This window comes from Patiria miniata, unplaced genomic scaffold (assembly GCF_015706575.1).
Source record: "Patiria miniata isolate m_02_andy unplaced genomic scaffold, ASM1570657v1 HiC_scaffold_5, whole genome shotgun sequence".
Taxonomy (NCBI): domain Eukaryota; kingdom Metazoa; phylum Echinodermata; class Asteroidea; order Valvatida; family Asterinidae; genus Patiria; species Patiria miniata.
In genome coordinates, this window is record NW_024037072.1 from 28,423,021 (window position 1) to 28,448,020 (window position 25,000).

At 41.5% G+C, this 25,000-nt stretch overlaps 2 protein-coding genes and 1 non-coding gene across 3 annotated transcripts; 1 reads left to right on the forward strand and 2 right to left on the reverse strand.

The window, feature by feature from the left end:
* The first annotated feature begins 1,014 nt into the window (after positions 1 to 1,014).
* Positions 1,015 to 3,546, forward strand: LOC119741351 (NXPE family member 1-like). Its single transcript, XM_038217101.1, has 3 exons — positions 1,015 to 1,631; positions 2,341 to 2,379; positions 2,697 to 3,546. The coding sequence occupies exons 1-3, from the start codon at positions 1,015 to 1,017 to the stop codon at positions 3,496 to 3,498; spliced, it is 1,458 nt and encodes a 485-aa protein (XP_038073029.1). The 3' UTR covers positions 3,499 to 3,546.
* A 3,628-nt stretch (positions 3,547 to 7,174) lies between these two features.
* On the reverse strand, positions 7,175 to 22,052 carry LOC119741353 (NXPE family member 1-like). Its single transcript, XM_038217102.1, has 5 exons — positions 21,939 to 22,052; positions 12,080 to 12,334; positions 10,706 to 11,211; positions 10,103 to 10,107; positions 7,175 to 7,971 (listed from the first exon to the last, which is right to left on the reverse strand). The coding sequence occupies exons 1-5, from the start codon at positions 22,050 to 22,052 to the stop codon at positions 7,175 to 7,177; spliced, it is 1,677 nt and encodes a 558-aa protein (XP_038073030.1).
* Positions 22,053 to 24,591: 2,539 nt separating this feature from the next.
* Positions 24,592 to 24,664, reverse strand: Trnal-uag. The gene has a single exon. It is a non-coding gene; the product is annotated as a tRNA-Leu (tRNA).
* Between the last annotated feature and the right edge of the window lie 336 nt (positions 24,665 to 25,000).

The following is a 25,000-nucleotide window of genomic DNA, read 5'->3' on the forward strand; positions in this document are numbered from 1 at the left end:
ACCACTTGTAAACCGCTTTTTTGAGCAAAAGATCATCTTTTAAACATCATTTTTGAGTTTTGGAGCCATTGAATCAGCTTATCACGATCCTAGGAGAGCCATGCAAAAGCACGTCCTGCCACACCTCGTTTCTGGTTCTGAATTGCCCGCTCTGTGTGATTTTATTGTTCCAACTGCATGCCGGGCTTATTACATAATCAGGCTATTTAATTAACAAAAGGATGGAGTACACAAAGCATACCATGAAGCATTTTGACCGTAACACAGCTTTTGTAAGCTATAGAATCATATTTTATGTAGGCTACAATTTGTATTCGGGGACCAAAAAAATGGGCGGGGGGGGGGGGGCGCACACGATATGATATCCCCCACTTAAAAAAAAAGTGGGGTGGGGGACTTGTCCCCCCCCCCGGTCCCCCACCAATTGATGCCCTTGTCAGTGTGTAAAAACGTGCGGCAGCTGTCCACCACTAATCATTTACCGTTCTACGAACCGATAAATGCCTACTGAGTACAATGACACGTGGACGTATAATCTGTGTTAATACTCACCCAGCTCATTTTTTTCTAATGGCATTCAATGGCATCTATACAAATACATGCATGCTCCTTTCAGATATATTTCATTGGTGTTTCAGAATTGATTGTTTTTTGAGATAAAAATCATTAATTTGTGTAACTTTCGTTTTGACTCGCCCTGGCCTGTTTAACTAGATTCTGCAATAATTATAAGCAGCCCAGTATTAGATGATGTTCTGCATCCACATTTTGGGGGGTAAAAATCCAGCCGGGAAATCTTTGTATGCCCACTCCCCAATCGCGCCTTTTTTAGCGGTTTTTGTTTTCTGACATTCAAAAAGGTTCCATCGATGCTGATTTTCACAATATCCTTTGTGTCCATACATCTTTAAATTTCCTATTTCTAATTCACAGGATGTATTTTTTACCTCGCCGGTTAAAGTGTGGATTAAACCGGCTGCCATTTCAAATTCAGTCAGGGCCCAAGCCAAGCCGATGGATGATCACCCGAAGACACCACTGCCAGAAGACGAAGGCTCCATCAATACGTCAGTGTCATTAATGTCGCCAAAAAAGGATGCTATTAAAGTCGGCGACATGCTGCATTATAGAATAACTTGCAGCCACAAAAATGGCAGCCTTCTTCACTCGGGAGGAGGGTTTTGGTACGCTACTCTGGACTCCAAGGCTAACCCAAAGGCAAGTACCGCTGGTAAAATTGAAGACCACAACAACGGCACGTACAGCGTCTACGCCTACGCTGGCTGGGCTGGTGAAGCTAGTCTCTCTGTTAGACGCATCTTAAGCAGGCAAGCCGTAGATTTTATGCTGAACACCATATGGACCGCTGACGATCGGGTGGTGTGGAAAGGCTTCTTCAACGTTCCAGGCTCGAAGAACAAACCATCGAGTGCCTGCAGATTGTCTAGGCATGGGAACTGGACGGGCAAGTGCGTGTACCCTAACAAGAATGCACTCGGCAAGACTGTTTTCCTGTGCGAGAAGCCAAAAGGGGTGGACTGCGATAATCTCTATGGGACGAAGAGCAACGGTAGACAAATATCAGCTAGGATCAGGGGCCTTGCCCAAGGAAAAGAACATTTATTCAAAAAGTAAGTTTTTGTTAAAATTAAACCAGGAACAGAAAGAAGACCATTATGTTAATCCACTCCACAATCAAGACCGCGGTTACATACACTATCTAATTAAACCAAAGATCGCATTTTGCGATCCATAAATTAGCCCGCTGGACCAAGCCCAGTCTAATGTGGCTTTCGCCAACCCGGGATTCCCGGGTTCGTATTCATGAGCATCCCACTGAGATGATGGCTTCTCAATCAGTTAGCGACCATAAATATGTTCGCACATACGGCGGCAGTGCATGGTTTGCCCTTGATCATACCATGAAGCCTTTTTTTACAGCTCCATGATCATACTGTCAGGCTATCCCCAATGTATGTGTGTCGTTGTCCAGAGCCACCTGCCTCCCATCAGAATTTAAGTGACGAGTGACGAACCAGTTAAACGCTGGAGAGCTACCTACCTCTAAGAAAGCCACATTAGACTGGGCTCGGTCCAGTAATGCACTGATTTGCTGAAGTGGCTCATGGTTTTGAGACATCACGACGAATCATGTTTTAAAACTCTGCTTCTGCTCACTTGAAGCTGTAGAATACAGATCTCCTTTTTGGATATCATTTTGAGCAGATATTTTGAATTGCATTTAAGGGTTAGAAATGTATACCGTTCACACACTATACCAAGCGGCTTACTATTCTTTTCATTTCTAATTGTTTTCATGTCCATTATTTTTCTACGTAGGCCGATACAACTGGAGAATCCCCCCGTGAAAATATCTGGTAGGTAAACGAGGGAAATATGCTTTTAAAGCACGGTCAGTTATCAGTATATATATACAACTGTTTGGTCTACATTTTCGAGTGTTAATTTAATGCAGCCAACGTAAACACCTGGTGCTTTTTTTTAGGAAATGAAGCAACTGAAATATTTTGACTTGTGTCATTTCTTATTACCAAATAATGACTAGTAACACTGAAATGGAGGATTCAGTTTTCTCTGGTGTCTGTATACCTTTCGCTATGTCTTTGACGGACTTTTAACTCTGTATAAAGTTATTAGAGGGCTTTTCCTGTGAACCCGTGTTCTTTATTCACCGTCGCAGGTGCAGTAGCAGTTGCTGCGCCAAATTTACCTCAGTGCCTCCCTGACGTAAAGCTACCGCTCAGTCAAGGCTACTGGCGGGAGGATAAGTGGCAGTCGCTGCTCTGCCAAATCACTGACTGGACAGAGAAAGCAAAGCTGACGTCTTGCTTACAAAACAGGACAATTTTACTGTTTGGGGATTCAACGACTCGTCAGTGGTTCGTCCACATTCTAGAGCTGATGGATAGGAAGTTCGTTGCCCGAAAGGGTGAACCAGGGTTCTTCTGGCGACGGTATTACGAAGACATCGACATGTCCATCACGATATCGTTTCCAAAAGAACTGGTCGGCAGTGCGACCGTGATACTGGACACCGTGTATTACGAACACGACTTGATAGACAAGCTGAACAACACGAGATGCAACTACGTGATCATGGTCAGCCCCTGGGCTCATTTCAGCCAGTGGACACGGGAAAGCTACACAGAGAGGACCGAGAAACTGCGAGAGGCTCTGATCCGATTCCGGAGGCGCTGCCCGGACGCCAAAATCGTCCTGAAAGGGCCCCATGCCCGAGACCACAATAACTTCGACGCCCAGATCTACTCCAGCGACGTGATACTGTGGGGGATAGGAGAGATAAACCAGCGCTTGCTCAGCGGCATCGGGGTTTGGTTCCTACCAATCTGGGACATGAACTTGGCTTTTCCGGTCCGAAAAACTATCCACATGCCGGTAACAGTCATCCACGAAGAAGTGAAGATGTTTATGAGTTACGTGTGCGGGGACAGTAAGATGCCCGCCTTGAAGGTTTAAGATGTTTAAGTCTACTCGACATTAGGGTACATGTAATAACGAGATTACTAACAGCACATAAAACATGCACGTATACATTAAGTGGTTTTAATGTCCTACATTTTCTGTGAGATGTTGAAAGTTTATGAAACTCCTTCCCAGGCTAACACGAGAGACATGCTGGCATAAGTTCTCAATTTAAAAAAAGGGAACATGTATGTATAAAGACAGCACCTTGGAAAATAAAGGTGTCAAGCCAGAGGACCAGGAATGACCACTACAACGAACGGTTTATTGGCTGCCATCATGTCCATTTGTAACGAAATTAGTCAGTATTTCTCAAGAATACAATTTAAAACTCTAGCAACACGTCTTAGATCATAGTTCCAAGATTCCAGCATTCCGGCCGTCACCGTTTTACGAAGAGCCACACATGTCAAAAATTACTATTTTTTTCGATTTCGATTTTTTCACTATTTTGCTTTAAAACATTATACTTAACCATTTTTTGCGTGAGCAAAACATCATTAATTTTCAAATTACATTAATGATGCAAGTGGCAGGCATCTAGATAATTGCAAGAGACGCGAACATGCCTGCCCCTTGAACGCGTACAAAACGTATAGCACGGAAAGGCGTAAAATTAGGTCAACTGAGAGTTTTGTTTTCACGAAGGGATACGCATCTTTACAGTTTCAGCTGCGCTGGCACTTCACCGTGCACGGACCGCGAAGTTGACCGGCCGCACTCCGCGAAAACTCACGATGCGCTATATCCAGTAGCGTAACTAGTGGGGGGGGGGGGGGGGGGGGGGGGGGGGAGGGGGGGGGAGGGGGCACGTAGCCCCCCCCCCCCAGCGGACATCCGTGCCCCACCCCGGGTTCCCCCCCCCCCCATTTGAAATATTGAAATATTGAAATGAACAAGAAATTATACACCGCGCTGTCGAAATGAGCGCTTGGACTGGTGCTCATGTATCTAAAGGCAATTAATGTATTAACCTATGTTATTACGTACGCGTACGTCAATGTATTTACACTTTTGTCATGCCAAAACTGTTGGGCAAACTACGTCCGCAATGATTACGCATGGTTGTATAATGTCGAGTGCATGCTCTGTGAATTTCACGAACACATCGAGTTCGCCGTTAGTATAGTAGTAGTTGATCTGTTGTAAATTTTGAAACTAGTGTATGCCCATACTACTGAGCGGGTATTCGCAAGAAAATTCTTCCCCGTGAGTATGTTTTTCATAAGAGTGTGACGAAAATGCCCCCCCGTCATTTTCTTTAGACTCACCTGATGTCTAGATTATCCTTAAATTTACTTCCATCCATGACTTGTGTGTAATAGATGAGCACCAGTCCAATTTGTGATTGTTTTAAGTGACTTATTTTATCGCTATTCCGCCACGATGTCAGCTGTTCTAGCTCATGCAGTACTCCAGCGCACATTTGTTTGTGTGTGCTAAAACAAGGGTTTGTTTAAATTCAAGATGGCCGCCTCCTAGACCTCTAAAACTATTTCGGATTGGCCTGTAGTTTGAAAAGATTATTTCTAAATTTAGTCTTTAAAACTCTGACAGGAATAACACACTAGAAAGTTGCCTTGATATCACTTTTATCTAGTTCAATCCTTTAAGTAAGTTTTTGGAAGCTTATTTATGAATAAAGAATTATTTACAGAATTTCTTGTACTTTTCGTCTGCTAGGAAATTTTATGAATGTTTATGAGATGACGTTACTGTATTTTCTGAATGGGATTAGGTTTGTTTACGCTCAGTTATAACTTTATTCTTGGGTTTTCTCGATGTAGGCCTATTCATTACAAGTCATTTCTTAGCTCATTCTTATGTTCAACTAAAAATGTAGGAATCGAAGATTATTGTATATTTTGATTGATGAATTTACGACATAAATAATTGATTTCTGAGATGATTGAAAACTTTGTTGTGCATAGTAATTTTCGCCAGTTTACAAGTCGTGGGCGTGGCTTATTTACTACGCGTAGGCCTATGGAGTGCCGCGCGTAAGGCGCGCAATTTAATGGTATAAAAAAGGACAGATTTTTGTTGATTTGGGTTGGTTGGTTAGTTATGTAGTTGGATTGTTCGAATCTTGTACTCTGCTGTTCGCTGAGGAGGAGCTGAGGAGGAGCCTAGGGGACTGTGACAGTGCTGAGAAGCTTTTTGGGGGAAATTAGTCTGAAAACGAAGGAGGAGCCACGGAGGAGCTAAGGAGAAGCTTGAGAAACTGAGGAGGAGCTTGAGAAACTGAGGAGCTTAAGGAGCCAAGGAGGAGCTGAGGAGCTGTGACAACGCCACAACAGGGCAATGTGTTCCTCTCGACTGTCTTTTAGTCACATGGTGGCGCTATTTTCAAGATAGCCGCGGAATGTGCATAGAACTTATTGTCGTACACTTAATGCTTTATCTGGCTTCATACTAAATTAACTTCCACGAATCGATTCGGTAATTCATTCGCAAAACACTTGGGAAACCTAACTTATATTTTGCAAATTGAGTACAGATAATAAATAAATAATTATGGGCAGCAAACAAAAGCTACTTACATCATTACCTCCACCAAGGAGGTTATGTTTTCTCCGGTGTGGTTGTTTGGTTTGTCTGTGAACAGGATAACTAAAAAAGTTGTAGGCAGATTTTCATGAAATTTTGTGTGTGTAGGGGTGGTCCTCGGTACAAGTAATAGGACCCATTAGATTTTGGACATGATCCAGATGCAGGATTCTTCACCACTTTGTATGTGCAAATATGCCATAGACCATGAAACTAGGTAGGGCACCCCTCCCCACCCAAAAAAACAACAACTAATGGACCCGTCCATTTTTAGGCCATATTAAAACTGTGCACTCAGTGCAAGTGACAAGCCGTGTATGTTTAAGTCATTATGCCAGCTCTCTGGTCCCTCTAGAGACCCCGCGGATAGCGAGCCCCTGTTTTACGAACCTTATGAAAACAGTGACGCTATGGAAATCGGCACAATTCTGCTAGATGCACTAGCTTGATCATTCTGTATTCAACAAGCGAACAATACTGTACATATTACTACAGACTGTTTCTGCCCTTTGATTTCAGAACATGATTGAACATTTTAAAAGTTCCTTGTGTTGGATGTACTAACAATATGGCGGGGAATTGTTAAGCCTTGGTGGAGGTTGCGCTCTCCGGGTGCTTTCTATTTGGTAATCTCTCAAGTACCAGTATATATGGTTTCAGACAAAGCTCCTTACGGTAATACACCTTGGGTGAACATACAAGGGGTGTTGTGCTTACTTAAAAAAAAAAAATCACAAAAAATCATGGACCACGAAATTAACAGAAGAGAAATTTTGTCCAGCTGTTTAGATAACGAATTAAATCCCATCATTTTTGGACGCCTTGTAGATGTTGTCATGTCGACAATTTTTCTCTGTTTAAATGCTAACTGTCCTACGAAGATGCATACTTCAGTAATTTTATCCGGAGCTGAATGTAATTTTTAAAAAGGAGAAAACTCTGTATTTTTGTTCAAACAACCTGTTCGATTCATCGTTCCCGAGCTTGGATAACAGAGTCAGCAACTCACTTTGTGAAAACGCTTAAAAATACACTGTTCTCGATCGTGGCACGTTCTAATATGCGATAACAAACGGATATACTGATAAAAACTGTCGATCCTTTCAAACTCCGATAGGTTCTACTGACGTTTACGACAAACGTAGGACAAAAACATACTCAGTTCCTGTTTGACCACATCGTCTGGCATGTGCACCATCTTTGAGGCTGGGTAAGCCATGTTCAAGTCCCAGATGTCTAAAAACCACGCTGCCGTTCCTTGAAAAGTTTCTCGTAAGATTTTGCCCAATTGATACAGCATAAAGTTATTGTAGAATATTCGGCCTTCTAAGCCCGGCTGATCTCTAGGATGTGAGCCCTTGACAACGACTGGAGCATCGGGGCATCTGGCCCGGAATCTTAAAAGAGCCTCCCGAAGCAGAGAAACTCGTTCCAGAAACATGTCTTTAGTCCACTGGGGGTAGTGCGCCCAAGGACTAATCAAGATGACGTAGTTGCAACTCCTGTCCTTCAAGGCGTCCAGGACATCCACCTCGAAACTGAAGAGGTTGAAGGGTGTGGGTCTGGGGTTTCTTGTCAAGCACAACGGATGAAATTTAAAAATTGTGGTCAGGTTGAATTCATCAAAGTGTCGGTAGATGTTGTTCTGCTCCAGGAGGTCCTTCCTGACGAAGGGAACCCCCAGCATCCCCGAGAGGAGCTCATACCACTGACGAGACGTGGAGTCGCCTAGAAGGTACACCATCTTATTCACCAGACACCTGCCGATGTCCCTGGGCACCTTCCACTCTTTGGTTCGGCAGGCTAAGGATACCCATGTTCGAGAGTCCCGCCAGTAGCCTGCGCTGAGAGGTTTAGGCTGGTCCGGTTCGCACTCGGGTAATTGTTTCAGCAGCAGGTCTTTTCTTGAGTCTTTTGCTGTTTTGTTGAAATGAAAACAAATGAAACCGCTTATTACTTCATTTCACATCTACACACCTTAAAAAACATGGTGTTTAAGGGAAAACAATCATATTCACTTCACTCGTTCCCTTTATTATTGCTTTCCACCACTCTTTTGAGTAAATTCTTGGGGGTTGATAATGGAGCTCTCCTCCCCCTCAAAAAAAAAAAAAAACCCGAAAATTATAATATTCATATATGTTCTCAACACTGTTCTCACATGCTTTCCACTCTCTATAAACTTTCCATCATTTCTTCAAAAGTGCTGATCATAATTTTTCTAATTTCCATATTGATATACTGCAAAAATATAGCCTCATATGGGAATGTGGTCTATAAGGTTCGCGACTCATGCTCAGAGAGTCAGGGGAGCGAATCCAGCTGCTGGCCATTATGTTGTGTCCTTGGGCAAGTCACTTTACTCCGACTTGCCTATTTTCCACCCAGGAGTATAAATGGGTACCGGCATAATATGGGAGTAACCTGCGATGGACTGGCATCCCATCCCATCCAGGGGGAATAGACATATTCTCAGTCGTATCATGCCGAGGAAACCGGAGATAAACGCCGGCCTGATGAGAAGTATTCATGAAATTGGTCTTGTTGTGACAGGCTTTAATTTTTAATTTTTTTATTTCTGTATCCCTTCGGGTAACCAGTGAAGTGAGAAAAGAAAACAAAATGCCGTTCTACAGAAGGCGCTATAAAATACTTTCTTTGATACAAGAACCTCATTTTTGTCACACCATACTTACCATTCGCGATTTTGATGGTTTTCGGGCTCAGTCTACGTGAGTAGTATTCGCTATAAAATAGAATATTTTAAAACAAAGTTGTTTGAAACCAACAAATATTAACCCTCCTGCTGTCCGACTATATGGGATCCGTGCACAAGTACTCCTTTGGGTCAGAAAAGGAGAGTTGGGGAGACCTAGACTGGTTCCAATGGGTGGGGGGAAATGGGTGGGTGGGGGGTAATAAAACATTTTGGGGGGCAGTCGAAAAAATCTTTAGCCTGTGTACGCGTGCGCGTGCCCATTGTCAATGGTCCGGAAATATGCCATAGAGCAACTTAGAAGTGCAGTCATTTTTATGAATGAGAAATGCATCAAACCACAGAATGGTGTATAACCATGGGCGTCGCCAGGATTTTTTCGGGGGGGGGGGGGGCAAAGCAAATTTTCCCCCAAAATTCCTTAACTTTTTCATTATATAATCAATTTATCATTTTTCCGAGCGTGAGCAGGGAAGCATTTGCCCTAACCCCCCCCCCCCCCCCCATCAAATTAACAGCAATATGGCTCCGCACCTATTTTTCCTTTTTTTCCTTTTTTCTTTCCTTTTGTTTTCCGGGGGGGAGGGGACAAGTGCCCCCTTTCCCCCTCCCCCTCACGACGCCGATGTGTATAACAAATGTATGTACAATGACGTTGGCTGCACATTATCTTCGGCTGTATAAATGCATGTGTGGCGTGTTTTGTCTACCAAAGTACCGATTTTTCATAGGCCAAAATGTGTCTACATTTTATGAATCTTAACAGCGAAGAAATAAACACAGTCCTAATGAATCTATTTGTTGATAAAGTGTTGGGTGAAAACTAGGGGGGGGGGGCAGGGAAAAATATGGGGGAAATTCCCCCCTCCCCTTACAGCGCCGCCACTGCTGGTCAAATTCCATCAACAGACAAAATAAAGTAACTAGTTGCTTCTTATGGTACAGCTGCTTTATCAGGTCACGTATTCTAGTCACAACCAGTCAATTCTGCATGCCTTATGTAAGCATGGAGCTCTTAAACTTTAGAATGGAATGGCTTTGAAGAGTCATTTCAATTCAGTTCAATTCATTATATTCTCATCATGTAAATACTTAAGTGTCCACGTTCAAAAAATTATTTTGTTTATTCTTTAGGGAATGAAAGTACTTTAAGAGTTAGTAACCAAAACATAGTTTTAGATCGATATTTTGCCAAAGTAACTGGCGTGTGTGTTTTTGGCTATTTTGGGGGCTGCAGAAACCGATTTGGGGTGATTATTTGAAAGGCCATCCAGCCTAAATGCAAAACAATTTCACTAATAACTACTTATCACTGCAAAGCACTGACCTTACCCTTCCTGTAAAAGAAAATGCAAAACACATTTTGGAACACCTTCTTGAATGTATTGATTTTTGACTCTTCCAAACAGCTGGAATTTTAAAATTTCAAAATTGACTTTTGTAGCCCATTTTTAGCCTTGAAAAAAATCAACTTGCCAGGGCACTCAAAATTATTTCCTTTTGGCTACAAGTAGGACCAACATCGGTCTTTTCATATCTGGTGAGAACATTTTGGGGTATTGTATACTTTTGGTGCGGTAGTGTTCCAAAATGGTCTGGAACAAAAACATACTCGAAAATACAACTAAATGTTTCTATAATGCTTTAAGTGTGAAATAAGTGGAGCTACAGCTCACTAAAACTGGGTGGTTGAGAAGGTTTTTGGTATATGTATTGTTATCCTTCGTTATCTTCGTTGTCTTCTTCTTTCTCACCAGGAACTTTAAATTGCTATAACTGCCAAACGCTCTGGCCAATTTCAACCAAACTTGGCCATATTGACAAATGACCCAAGCTTCATGGGGACGTGGGGTGTGGTCAGATCAGGGTCAAGGGTCACCTAGTGGTCATTTTATTGAAAATGACAAAATGCTTCTTCTCCCCCACTTCACTCACCCTTGAAATAACTGTTCCCTTCCCTTGGTCAGCTCCCGCGCCCTCTCGCGGATCCATGTGTTGTTATTGTAGACTGCTACGAGCGAGTCGCATTTCAGTCCATGCGCAGGTTCGTCGCAGAGGAGCACCGTTTTCCCCAGCGCGTACGGGTGTGAAAGCTCACATTTACCTGTCCAAGGTCCTCCTCGTCTGAGCACACAGGGTGTGGTGGACTTATTCACACCGTCCTCGAACCTACCAAGCCAGTTGATACGGTCGTAGGCGTGCCAAACCGTCTGCACCAGATAATCCACGGCCTCGCTAGGGTGTACCATGGTGATTTGTATGCTAGCCTTACCGGACCAGCCAGCGAAGAAATAGACACTGTACGAGCCGTTGGCGTGGTCCAGCACTCGGCCCGACGTGCTGCCTCCCCCTTTGGTGGCGAGGGTTGCGTACCAGAAATCCCCGCCCATAGTCCGCGATCGATTGGACGTGTCACGGGCCTCAATCATTACTCGAAACATCTGAGCATTGATTAAAAAAACAAACGAATACAAAGTCATTTTGATATGAATATCGATAAACAACTTCAACTCTTATGGTTGAGCGGAAGTTTTTTGCCAATTTTGTGTACACTGTATTTGCCAATTTTGGATGGCGCTGTCCGTACAACTTACTTGAATACAATAATTTCATTTCTTAGAAAAGACAACGAAGAAATAGTGTTAACGTTAACTGCACACCCCAACAGCAGTCAAATTTGAGGGAAACTTAATCGAGTAGGTGGGAACTGACACCTAATTTATATGGTGCACATGGTGGGATTCGAACCGAGATCTCTATATGTTAAAAGCGATGGGCAAATATACTACCACACACCATACCTAACCAAAGTGAGGTTTGACTTCTATTTTAACAGGAGTTAATCTTCCCAGGCGTGGTTCTACGGGGAGCTGGGGGGGGGGGAGCTAAAGCCCCCCAAATTTTTGTCTAGGCCCCAAAATTAAAAAAAAAATGAAGGGCAGTAGCAAAAGTTAGAAGGTGACATGCGAACGGTCTCCCCCCAAAAAAAAAAATGTTGTGAGAAGGGGGCATTTGTATACACTATAAGGTACATGTAGTATAGTGTGTATTGTAGGATTTCATGATTTCATCAGCGCTCCCATTGAAAATGTGGTGCGAGCCTTGATTTTCGGAGGCCTGAGTGCCCGGAGAAAAAAACCCGGTCTACATTTCAGCACGCCTCCCTGCAAAAATCCTGAATCCACCCTTGCTAGCGCCCCTTAAATATAGGCTCTAGAACCGCGCCTGAATCTTTCCCGTATGTAGGCCTGCATAATGGATCATGTGGATTTGTACGAATTTGATAAGATATTGTTTCCTTCTCCGTACCTCCCCTTCCGTGACGTTTGCTGGGCTTGTCAGCGAGATGGTCGACGTCTTGGAGCTAGTCATGCCCAGGTTGCCCCGCCGGTGTTGCCATCTGCCAGGCAAACCTTTCTCTACTGGCCCGGGCACCTCATGGGCGATGTATTTGGTGTTCCGGGCGGTGGGGATGGCGTTGAAACGAGGCCACGCTGCTGGAGTGACGACGCGGACGTCGTGTTTCAAGTTAACCGTTTGGATGTGCTCGGTCGTGTCTCGAACCTGATTAGGCGGGCAGGAAAACGACTTTGTGAATGCAGAAACTATAATTTTTGTTTTCAAAATCAAGGCTGAGATGTGTTTTATTGTTTTATTAGTATGAACCTGCATCATGGGCAATTCCAACGTTATCTGGTTACGGACGTCCCATTCAAAGCCTAAAACCAATTTGAAACAAAAATAAAATACTTGCAGTAAAAGGAAATATAACATACGAGGTAGGCCTTAGGCCTTAGGTTGGATTAAATAACGAGATATAAGCACTGTCAACGAACGTAACGGATGTTACGCTTTAAGACATATGGTTTTGATTTTAAGTACTCATTGCAGAAGCCTGTGAAGTTTCTTGCAATAATTTATTGAAATAATTTTGTTGTTGTAGTCTGTAGCTTCATACTATATGAACACCAATGACATTTTACCAAAAAATACTTTAATGTTATTGATGTTCATCACGTTGTTTGTAAAGGACGATACATTATAACGTTATGGACGTTGCATGTCTAAAATCAACATCACACGTGTAAAAGAAACATGCTGAATCATGGTATTCTAAGACTAAATTCTGTGTGTATGACATTTATTTCAGCCAAAAATACTCACAACTAGACTTATGTTTGTGGACAAACACAGGGCTGTTTCGGTAACTTTTTTGTGACATATATGTGACATAGTTTCAAGTATAAGTTCCATCCAGAAAGGACGTGTAGTATATATTAAATGGTGGCATATAAATATGTAATTACATTCTCGTAGGGCTTTGAATTATGACGTCCCATGTTATGTGATGACGTCACAATAATTTGTTATTGTATTTTTATGCCATGTAAGGCTGATAGGACAACATGTGTGGTAGAGGAACAGGATCAATACAGTTCTGTAGATATTGGCATTCAAAATATGCACATTTAGTATGACGTCACATGTCACGTGATGACGTCATCGTGACGTCACTTCAATTTTCATCTATAACACATCCCGGTCTAGGTACGTACCAAGTTTTAACCCAATCGGACCATGGTTATTAGTAAAAGTCTTTGCCTAATTTTCATTCATACAGATGCGAGTAAATGCTTCAAAATTGGAAGTAAAAGCAAATGCCATGTTTTATTCATACGAACATGGTATCATTTGTACTTTATGAACTTTGTCAATATTAATTTTTCGCGATTAACATATAATAAATGCTGTAGGTTTTGCGCAGAATAATTTGCTTTATACTTTCAAGGTTGCCCCAACCCAGCCTTGTGAATGACAAGTGCATATTTGATATCTGAAGCATTTACTCCTTTATATTCATACGAAACGAAGTAAACGATAAATACTTTTTTCTGGTAATGAAACCAAGGATTCCTCAAAAGTGCATGCCCCAGGTACTGTAGCTCGCAAACCCCGGGAAAAAAACCCGTATTGTGCACCATGTACGGGTGACTTGTTACACGGTACCCTCTGGAGACATGTGCACAACAGGGAACAAAAGAATGTATACGTCTCCACAGGGCAATTTTCTACAGGTGAATACGTCCCCACAAGGTTATCACGATATAGATATATGGATTTTACTTAAAAACTAGGAATTTCCAAAGTGTGTTGATTTGTCGCAAATTGAAGTATGTTATGTAGGCCCTAAAAGATATTAAGTCCAAAGTTCAGCCCAGGAAATTCATTCTGGTTAAAATAGAAGCATTTTGAAAGTACACTTGCAAACTCGAAAACTTCAATGCACGAGAACAAAGAAATGACTCCACAAGGATACAAAGTTCAGTATGTCTGGGCTGGGCGTGTTCATCTATTCGAAAAATTCCAGAGAACAAAACAGAACAATATCGTCCACGATTCCCAGCATACGTCCACGATTGGGTTCGTGTACAAAACCTAAGGGAGTCTTTCTAAAAAGTTTAACCCTAAAAGGGCCGGAATCCGGCCCCCCCCCCTCATTTTTTTTTCGAGATAGCCTTGTTTTTTTGTTTTTTTTTGCGACCCAAGCTATTCTGACTTTTTAGCCTCGAGCCTTGCGCATCTTTTGATACCAATAACATTCGATACCAACTTTTTTTCCGGCGCTACACGCCGTGAAAACTGAAATTTCCCCAGGTACACAGAGCATAATTACGATTCGCGCACATGAACGTTTAATTAGCCATATTTCCAAACCCTTTTACCTACAGTCATGAAATTTCTTGGGTATGTTTATTATAAGTTGTTCTATGCATGTACTGAGTTTAAAAAGTTTTCGTCACTCGATGGCCGAGATCTTAGGGGGTCCCCCCCCCCCCCCCCCCCCCCCGCTGAGAGATGGTCAAACTAACCCGGCCCTTTTAGGGTTAAGTACAAACAAAAGAGGGACAATAGGACGTCCACGATCGACGGTGGAGTAGGACTGTGTGCGCGTGAATACATGTGATTTAAAAAAGTTCTGTACATGTACATTTTTGACCTTTTTGGTCTGGAACTGAAGCGTGAGGGCGCACGTTATATACACAGCTAGTATTATTTTGACCTGTGTGTAAGTACATGTACGTATTGGGCGGGCCGTCAACGCGTTATGGGGAAGTAAATTTTTTTATTGATTATACAGTGTTTATACGTCGGAGAAGGGAAAAACCTAATTATTAAATTTACACCGTCTGTACGCAAACTCCATTTTCTGAATAGTTTCATTGCGGTATCCGCTGCTACATCCGATTCAAACCAGCCAACCGATCCCGTATGGTGGTCGAGTGGTAAGACGTCTGCGGGTAGTCTAAAATAAACACTTGTTTTTTACCTATTTGTAAAATATAGATCTTCCCTTGACGAATCAAATTTTGAAAACGGTTTTTCTGTGGCAAGGAAATTATGGCAATTTGAAGTTCGTGATGTCAGAAAGGTGAAACAGATCAATTGCAAGATAAAAATAAGGTTGGGTTAATGCAATTCTCTGGTTGTTGCACTTACTACAAATCATTACAAATTCACATTTACAGATAAAAGTACGTTCTGACATGTCACTTTTACAGTAAATTGAGTTTTTAATAAGAATAAAAAATTACAAAAGGCGGAAATGTGAAAACAAAACCCATATCAGCCCCGTTTTAGGCTATTTTACGCCATGCAACCCCCCCCCCCCCCATTGTCGTCACAATAAAGGCAGGAACTGCGTACACCGCCATCTTTTCCTCCAAAAAAAGGGTTAAAGTGGTCAGAAATTGCCTCAGATCGCACCACAGAGCATCTAGAATCCCCCAAAAAAATCGGGGTCCTTAAGCGGGCCCCGAACCCTACGCCTTAATTTTGTGGACCCACTTTTTGGGGGACCAAAAATTGTTTTGCCCCCCCCCCCAATAAAAGATGTTCTGGATCCGCCCGAGACTAGAAAGCAGGAAGTCGTGGTTCGAGTCCCACCCGGGAGGTAACACACTGAGTATACAGTGTTTATGTGTCGGTATAGATTTATTTATTTATTTATTTTTTAATACAGGGCCCTCAAGGAAAGCCGTTTTTTTAACTGAGGAGGCCACCCTGCTTAAATAAGACTGCAAATAAAATAAATAAATAATAAACACACATTGTGCCCTTACATGTATTCCTGTGATAATCTGCTGTGAAATAACTAGTCAGTAGCATGGAGCTATATGCATGTGTGACCGTGAGTGTGCACTTGAGGGGTAGTCCTTTTCTGGAGGGGTCCCTCAATGTATTCGAGTTTGAATGAATGTATATTTTAGCTCTTTGCATATACGTTGAATCTGGTAAGCGTGAGAGAGTAGCGCACCCAGGATTTGATTGGGGGGGGGGGGGGGCTAACAAATATATTGAAATCCGCAAACAAATAATTGTAAAGCTCCCCTACCCCGGCAAAAACAAAATACTGGCAGTCAGCTAGCTGTTTTTAAGTTAAGTGCAATATCTTTTTAAAAAAAGGGGGGGGGGGGGTGGGCCCTGGGACTGGGAGGGGGGACTCCAGCCCCGATCCCCCTCCTGGGGTTGGTGGGGCAGTTGGAGTCACTAGCCATGCACAGGCCTGTGCCACAGCAAATTTGAAATTATTCCAAAGCATAATGAGTATGAATGGAAAAGGGTCGGTTGAAAATTCATGCAGGCTGGAACATGTATAGGCCCTTCAACAATCCAATAACATTCAAAAATGGCAGAAATAGTTATGCATGATTCTGATCAGGCCGATGTTCTTTTTTTTCCCCCCATTTCTTTTGGGCAATATAATTTCCCAATATGCATGTATCGGGAAATGTAAACAGCTGGACACAAACTATGGAATATTTGTAAGCCTTTGTTTATATATTTCCTGTCCATTTATACACATGTACTTTGTATCATGCAGCATGATAATTTTTTCTGTATGAATAAGAGGGGCGGATCCAGGAATTTTTGCAGGGGAGGTTTTCATCAGCCAAAAAAATCTGAAATGTAGACAGTTTTTTTTTTTCTCCGGACACTTGGCCTCCGGAGGGGGGGGGGGGGGGGTCGTGCGATACTTTCAATGGGGGCGCTGTTCAAATCCGACGATTGTTAACCATATAATATACAAAAAAGTGTACAAATATCCCCTAACCAAACGAAAACTGTCCTGATTTTGTGCATTACTACCATTTTTATTTTAAGTTTTTTGGGGAAAACATTTGGACATAGCTGGGGGCGCTGTTCAAATCCGACGATTATTAACCATATATTACAGAATAGTGTACAAATTAAATACCCCTAACCAAACAAAAACTGTCTTGATTTTGTGCATTGTTACCATTTTTATTTTAAGGGTGTCAGAGCACGGGGGGGGGGGGGGGGGGGGGGGTGGTGTTGGCATTTTCAATGAATTTCTATGAAATTTTCTTTTTTTTGGACAGAGCTGGGGGGTTGACCCCCCCCCCCCCGATACACGCCTAATAAAAACGTGGAGAGATAATTATATTTTCAAATATATATTGCTTATTCAAATTTCTGCCTACATCATAAAATGCTCTCACTTTCAACAATATGTGGCCAACATATTGTGCACAACAGTTATGGACACATACAAAACAAATTCACCAAACACCTGTTCGCTGTTCAATTGTACTGGGCCTCACAGCCAATCGAAGGCAATTATGGGATTGTTAGATAAAAATAAATGAGTTTTATCCAGGAGCATGAGTTTGTGGACATACATGTAGCCTAGTTTGTGCATGGAGGAATAAGAACACATGTGTACATACGTGCTGAACTGTGAAACCTCTTTTGTGTTTAAGTGAAGAGTCCAAAATCCAGAAATGTGGTAGAGTTCAGAACATGGGTCAAAAGGTCATGATTATGCACATAACATTTACTAGACTAGCCAAACAAGTATTTCGGTTGCAGGTAAATAACGGGGTCTACCCGATGTTCCCCAATACGTATGTATATAGGTACATTTGTATGCACCCGTAAAACTATATAAATTCTTTCAATTTTTTTTTTCGGCCCAAACTATCATAGTTGTGTATTTTATAGGCCGATCAAATGCGAGTACAATTTGTACATGTACACACATTCGTTGGCCCTGCGTATTAACGGATCATCTGGAAAAGTGGGGCGCTGGCCGGTCTCTAATATAGGTTGTCCCGGACAAGTTTTTGGAAAATATGCATTTGAATTTGTAAAACATAAATTCAATTTGGCGCTGATTTTGAGAACGACGTATATCCTGGTTTCATTTTCGCAATAACTAGCATTCGATTTTATTTTGCATCATTCCAATAAACGAATGTGCATAACGTTTCATTTAAAAGCTTCAATTAGGCTTTCGGTTGACGGAAACGTTGCCGATTATTATGAATGCGCAATCCATTTTTTTATTTATTTATTTATGTTGTATTGTGACACGGGCTGAATTGAACATTGTTTTTCATTTGTTATAATTTAAATTAGCATATTCTGCATTCAATCTAAATAAAGTACCGGTATACAGGCCTATAAATCATGATACAGCTTTGATTGATTCTTTAATTAGTCAATGTTTTGTAGGCCTAAATGATCACTAATGTGTTTGTTTTTATATACACAAAGGCCTATTTGAAATAGGTAAATAAAATGTTAAAAGGATATAAATCTGAACAAAATCAAATTAATCAAAATATTCTTGTATAGGCATATTATTGGGACGGTAAAGGGAAACATCTTGTGTCATGTTACATGGGATCTGGGGACTTTTTTGTTGGTTCTTTGTCTCAATTGTATTTTAATGTCTTTCTGTATTTCTTGAAGTTCTCTCTCATTTTATCGGTTGGATAGTTTGGTTTTATGATGCGATTGTGGCACATGCTGAGCAAATAAAGAACGACTGTGTTCAGCTTAGATTTTTATATAGGATTTATTACAATAGTTGGTATGATTTAAAAGACTACAACGCTTGGTTTAGTTCAATCATCATGAATACGGTATTCAAAATTCAATCATTCAGTCAAACATTCCTCGTACGTTACTTTTGTGAACACATAAATGAATTCCAATGCTTGATCAGGCGTTACGTTAAGACTGCTGCGCAGGAAATCGGCTGCACATTTAGCGAAATAGATTGATGATAAATTAAAAAGAATACAGGATTGTGGATGTGCCTTCGATTTCGCGCTAAAATGAAATGTCAATATACTATTATATAGTATTTAAAAAACAGAGCATTCAGGAAATCGTAGTCTGATTTTTTGCGACTGAATGCACCTTCATGGAAATAAAGTTATCATTTATTAAATAGAAACAGGGGTTTGGAACGTTTATTCTATTTCGCACAAAAACGAATGCTTCTTTTACAAATTCATAAATGTGCACATTTTCCAAAATTGTCCGGAAAACCTACAGTAATATAATACATAAGGCGGTGTGCAGACTAACACAGGCGTAATATTGAAAGCTTTTAGCTTCATCTGTGACACTAGGCCTTTACTAAACTGACTAACACAGTGAACTGTCTGCACTATTGATTTTGCTTTTAATAATAATATAGGTTTCCCGGCGAATTTCCGAATTTTTCTAATCAGTTTCATTATCAGCCATTCAATTTCGCGTGAGTTTTGTACATGTGGTCCAATTAGGGTTTCTTTTTCATTTGGGGTTCATTTAATTTCATTTTTAGGCAGCCAAGGTTTTGCTGTGAACGTTCGTTTTCGTTTTCGGGCAGCCTATTTCGTTTTGGTGCATTCAAGACTTAACTTGTAGCAGCCTTAAATTAAGTCTTTGCAACCTTTTGATGGTTGACGCATTCAAATTAGCGAACATCTGTGCGCTTATAACGTATAACCATGTTTTTCGTTTCTTATTCGTTTATGGGCAATCGCTTTCATTGTTTGGTCATTTAAATTAGTAAGAGTTTTTAATCGAAATTTTGTCCTATTTTTCTCCGAGGTTTCCCCCCCCCCTAAAAAAAAAATCTTGATGACTGTAAAATGAACAATGTTACAAATCAACTGATATGAGGGAAACAAGATGCAACGAAATAATGAACTGAAAGGGACTAAGATAATTTCTTTTTCACTGTTGATCTTTTCTACCTGTTTAAACGTTTGATCAAGGGGCTTTTTTTACGTTGCAATTTCTTGACGTGCAAGACATGGGGACACGTAATATGTTTGGAAATGGTTGTACCGTCGGGAACACTTCTCTTGCGTTATTTCTTAAATGTTTTCTTGCGTATGTCTGACCGAACACTAACCATATTCATAGGGCCCATGCAAAGTTGTCAATGCAAACCTTGAAAATACATCTTTGTGTCACATTTAACCGTATTTGCAAGTTTATTTTCCATTTTGAGGGGTGCCATGGTGCCTTCTCCGTTTTTATGCTAATGCAAAGTTTCACATTCATTAGAAAACCTGTGATGGCATTTCGAGCATGATTAATGTTACACGGCTATTTCAACGAAAAAAGTTGCTAGAATTTTGGATATTTTGCTGTCATAAATTTCTTTTATGTGGTGATTATATGATGTGTCAGTACATGGTAGTAAGCCATCCCATGACCATCCCTTTCCCACAAATGTTTTCAATTAGCAAATTTTGGATGAATAATTTGAAAGAAAAAACCCTAAACTGAACAGTGTCTTCCTGAAATGACATCACCGTAACAGCGTTACTGGAAACTTTTGGCCGGGAAAACCTACAATATAAATCACCGATAATGGGTCACAAAGGGAGACATTCCCATAGACTTGTGCACAAATATTTCCAACTTTTATGACTCCCAGCCCCAATTTTACATCATTCTACCCTAACGAAGTTGGGTATTTTTACTAATTGGACCACGAGCAATCGATCTAGCCTATTTTGCAAAAGTAAATGTTGCCTCTAAATATAGGACCTGAGGCATATTAGGGAGCCATTGAAATGTCTCCCTAATTCCACGTCTCCCAAAGGTATGGCTTATGTAGCTAAAGTGTCTCCCAAAGGTTCTTCTCTTGTAGAACGCAAAACATAACGGTAAGCATGTGCTTTACAAAAATGAACATGTAATAACGACAAAATTTACGAAGTGTGAGTAAACGGCAGTAGAAATACATGAGATTTGAGGGTAGATTTGAACCGGTCCAAAGTGTCTACAGTTCAAAGAGGGGTTGGAAGTGTGTCAGAATGCCTTGGAGCCATATGACTTGGTTCTTGGTATTGTTGTGGTAAGGAGGCCCCGATGAGACAACCGAAGAGTTCTTGTAGGGTCGTATGGACGGAGCAGGTCGGTGTATAGCGCGGTGCTTGTCCGCTCAGGGCCTTGAAGGTGAGCAGGAGAAGTTTGTACATGTATTTAATTCATATTCAATGGGTAGCCAGTGAAGGTCTTGGAGGATTGGTGTGATGTGTTTACATTTCTTGAACGGAGAAACCAGGCGGACAGCAGAGTTTTGGATTCGTTGAAGTTTATTTACATCTTTGCTGGGGAGGCCTGTAAGTAGGCTAGACAGTTGAAATTGTAACAGGGACGGACCGAAAACCAAATCCACATAATGGCACAGGCAGGAATCGAACCTGGGTCACAGAGATACGGTGGAAGGCGGGGGAAAGTACCGCTTCGCCAACTCCTCTATTGTTTTATACACCTAACGGAGGAGCCTGTACTTAACATAAATCCCCTCTGTTAATGGCAGTTGTAGTGTTGGAGGTTCATCGTTACTACCACAGCGGAAAGAGTCTATAGAAATGCTTCGGTATAAGCAGAGTCCTTGGGAAAGTCACCTCTGTCATTATACTGAGCTGTGTGAAGTTGAGTTTGGATACGTTAGTAAGGGAAAAGCTTGCCCTGCTGAGAGCAAGGGCGGATCCGGGGGGGGGGGGGGGTCAACGGGGGCCATGCCCCCCCCCCAAAAAAAACCGAACCCATTTTTTTTTTAAAGTGACGTCGCAATAAAGGCAGGCACTGCGTACACCACCTTCTTTTCCTCAAAATAATTTAGTTATTAAAAGTGGTCAGAAATTGCCTCAGATCGCAACACAGAACATCTAGAATCTAAATTTTGTTTAATGCAATCGTTGAAGGATTAAAAACCTTTGTTTCACCCATACTATTTCAAAAGACACATTTCGATTCGTTGCCCGCGGGCAGTTCCTGCTCATTGTACTCGAGAGCGATATTTTTGGGGGGTTTTTTCATCCAGCAAAAGGAAAAAAACACTTACCGTTGTTCTAAATTTTGCTGACAGGGCCGCGTAGCCTAGTATGACGACGACGCACATGATCACCGGAAGGGCTATGAGAACCAGTCGGGGGAGACTGATCCGAAAACGCCTCATGTTAAGCCTACTCGACGATTGGTAAAGGAAAGACAGATCAACTGAAATTATGAAGAAAAAAATATGATTCACTGATGACGCTAATTTATTGTGTAGATCGAAGTCATGACTGCACGGCACGTACAATGGCAGCGGGAACCTAAACAGCGTGAGGGCGGGTGATGGCTGTTGTAGTTGATCGTGTAACGTTTAGACTGGCTTCCCAGTCGTTGATTTACTTGTGTGTCCTTGTTGATGTGTATAGACCTTTCTTTTGTTTGTAAACATTGCCGCCATTTTGTTTGGGCTGCAGTAAGGGTGCACACCGGTAAAAAAAAATAGGCCTAAGTCCATCCGCCGAGCTCTTGAATAAAAGTTATACCCTCAAAATAGTCTATATTAGAGAGTTTTTGGAGCCATAACATTGGGGAATTGAAGAGATATGGCAATGAACCTCTGGCCCGGACTCGGGGCTTCCAATTCTGAGCATTTTGGATACAATTGGGCTCGAAAGTGGCGCTATTTTGCCATGTTGTGGAGGGATCGTTTTTCAAGATGGCTGCCGTTCCGCTTTGGGGAAAATAGGGGTCGTCTTCTTTAGGCGAGAAATTCTCGAAAAGTCAATGGTCAACCCTCCAAAAGATGAAAAGAAATTGAAAGACGACATGTCGATCATCATTTTTCTGTGCAGCTTAAATACCTGTGAGAGTTCTGAGTATTTTTAAAAGAATTTTGAAGTATGGGCATTTAGCAGTAGTGTCTATGGGAATTTATTTGCAGGGTTGCATCCTATAAAGAATAACAAAGATGGCCGTTTCGCGCATGCGCTGTGCCGCGGCAGTGGTTTTTTCAGTGGGCGTAACCTACGGGGAGGGGGGAAAAGTGTTTTAAAGGTATCAACAAGGGTTTTTCCGTAACGGATGCTCCCAAATCGTAAGGGAGCAGTAGGCTATCAGCCGATTACAACAATTGCTAGTTGGAAAGGGGGGGGGGGGCATTTTGAGCTTAAAAGTAGCTGAAACTTAATTTATTGTCGCTGGGGGCGCTCTACAGCTTAGCAGGGGCAAAAAAGTCACTATTAGCGGGCCTAATATCGACCTCGGATAATTTTTTTCTTTCAATTTTTTTTCTCAAAATATTGACTTTGGAGATATTCTGCTTCTCCTGAATGTGGTTTTGTGTTAAAATTTAAAAGTTACATGCTATTATAAAGAATAACAAAGATGGCCGTTTCGCGCATGCGCTGTGCCGCGGCAGTGGTTTTTTTTTCAGTGGGCGGAACCTACGGGGAGGGAAAAAAAAGTGTTTTAAAGGTATCAACAAGGGTTTTTCCGTAAACGGATGCTCCCAAATCGTAAGGGAGCAGTAGGCTATCAGCCGATTAAAACAATTGCTAGTTGAAAAGGGGGGGGGGGGCATTTTGAGCTTAAAAGTAGCTGAAACTTAATTTATTGTCGCTGGGGGCGCTCTACAGCTTAGCAGGGGCAAAAAAGTCACTATTAGCGGGCCTAATATCGACCTCGGATAATTTTTTTCTTTCAATTTTTTTCTTCAAAATATTGACTTTGGAGATATTCTGCTTCTCCTGAATGTGGTTTTGTGTTAAAATTTAAAAGTTACCTGCTATTATAGGGTGCACACCGGTAAATAGGCCTAAATCCATCCGCCGAGCTCATGAATACAAGTGAACCCCTCAAAATATTCTATATTAGAGAGTTCTGGGAGCCATAACATTGGGGAATTGAAGAGATATGGCAATGAACCTCTGGCCCGGACTCGGGGCTTCCAATTCTGAGCATTTTGGATACAATTGGGCTCGAAAGTGGCGCTATTTTGCCATGTTGTGGAGGGATCGTTTTTCAAGATGGCTGCCGTTCCGCTTTGGGGAAAATAGGGGTCGTCTTCTTTGGGCGAGAATTTCTCGAAAAGTCAATGGTCAACCCACCAAAAAATGAAAAGAAAATGAAAGACGACATGTCGATCATCATTTTTCTGTGCAGCTTAAATACCTGTGAGAGTTCTGAGTATTTTTTTAAAGAATGTTGAAGTATGGGCATTTAGCACTAGTGTCTATGGGAATTTATTTGCAGGGTTGCATCCGTAAGCGCATAAATTGAAGCCGTGGTTGGCAACATATTTTTCCAAAAAAGTCCTCATAACGCTATCAACACATATTAAAAAGGCATATGTAGGAATTATTTTGCAGCTTTGTTGAAAATGTTGTATTTCCAAGTATCAAATAATATTTTGGTGATCTGTAATAACTCTTCTTCATTTTTGTAGTGTTGGACTTTCCATAGTTTTGCAGGCCGTGGTTGGCAAAAATGCAGTTTGCCAACCAAGCGCAGAAAGGTCTATAGTCACTATAAAAAATGGTACGGGCTTTATTCACGAGTCGGCCATATTGAATTGGAAAGCGAGGTAAAATAATATTTTTTGGAACTTGCAAAGAGAAATGAAAGCAATGACATAAAGTTAATCAAATTAGGTTTTGCCCTTCACCGACGTTTTTAAACACCGTATACTCAGTGTGTTACCTCCCGAGTGAAAGTTGGAAAAATCACTCGGGTGGGACTCGAACCCACGACCTCCTGCTTTCTAATGCAGATGTCTTACCACTCGACCACCGAGCTAACGGGATCGGTTGGCCGGTTCGAATCTGATGTACATAGCAGCGGGTACCGCAAAAAACGTCGGTGAAGGGCAAAACCTAATTTCATTTATATCACCCCGACGCAAAATTCCATCTTATAATTGACATAAAGTTAATTACAAATTAATACCAGTCTGCTCTGATTAATAGTTTAAAATGTGTGATTAAACATGACCTAATGTTTTAAGCCACATTAAAAGAAATGAAAGTGAGGCTAGAAGGCATAAATAGTCTGGCACCATCCCATTCAACAGTTTACAATACACAGTTTAATACAAGTTTGTCAAAATAATCAAAACTTTTTTGTGACGTGTGT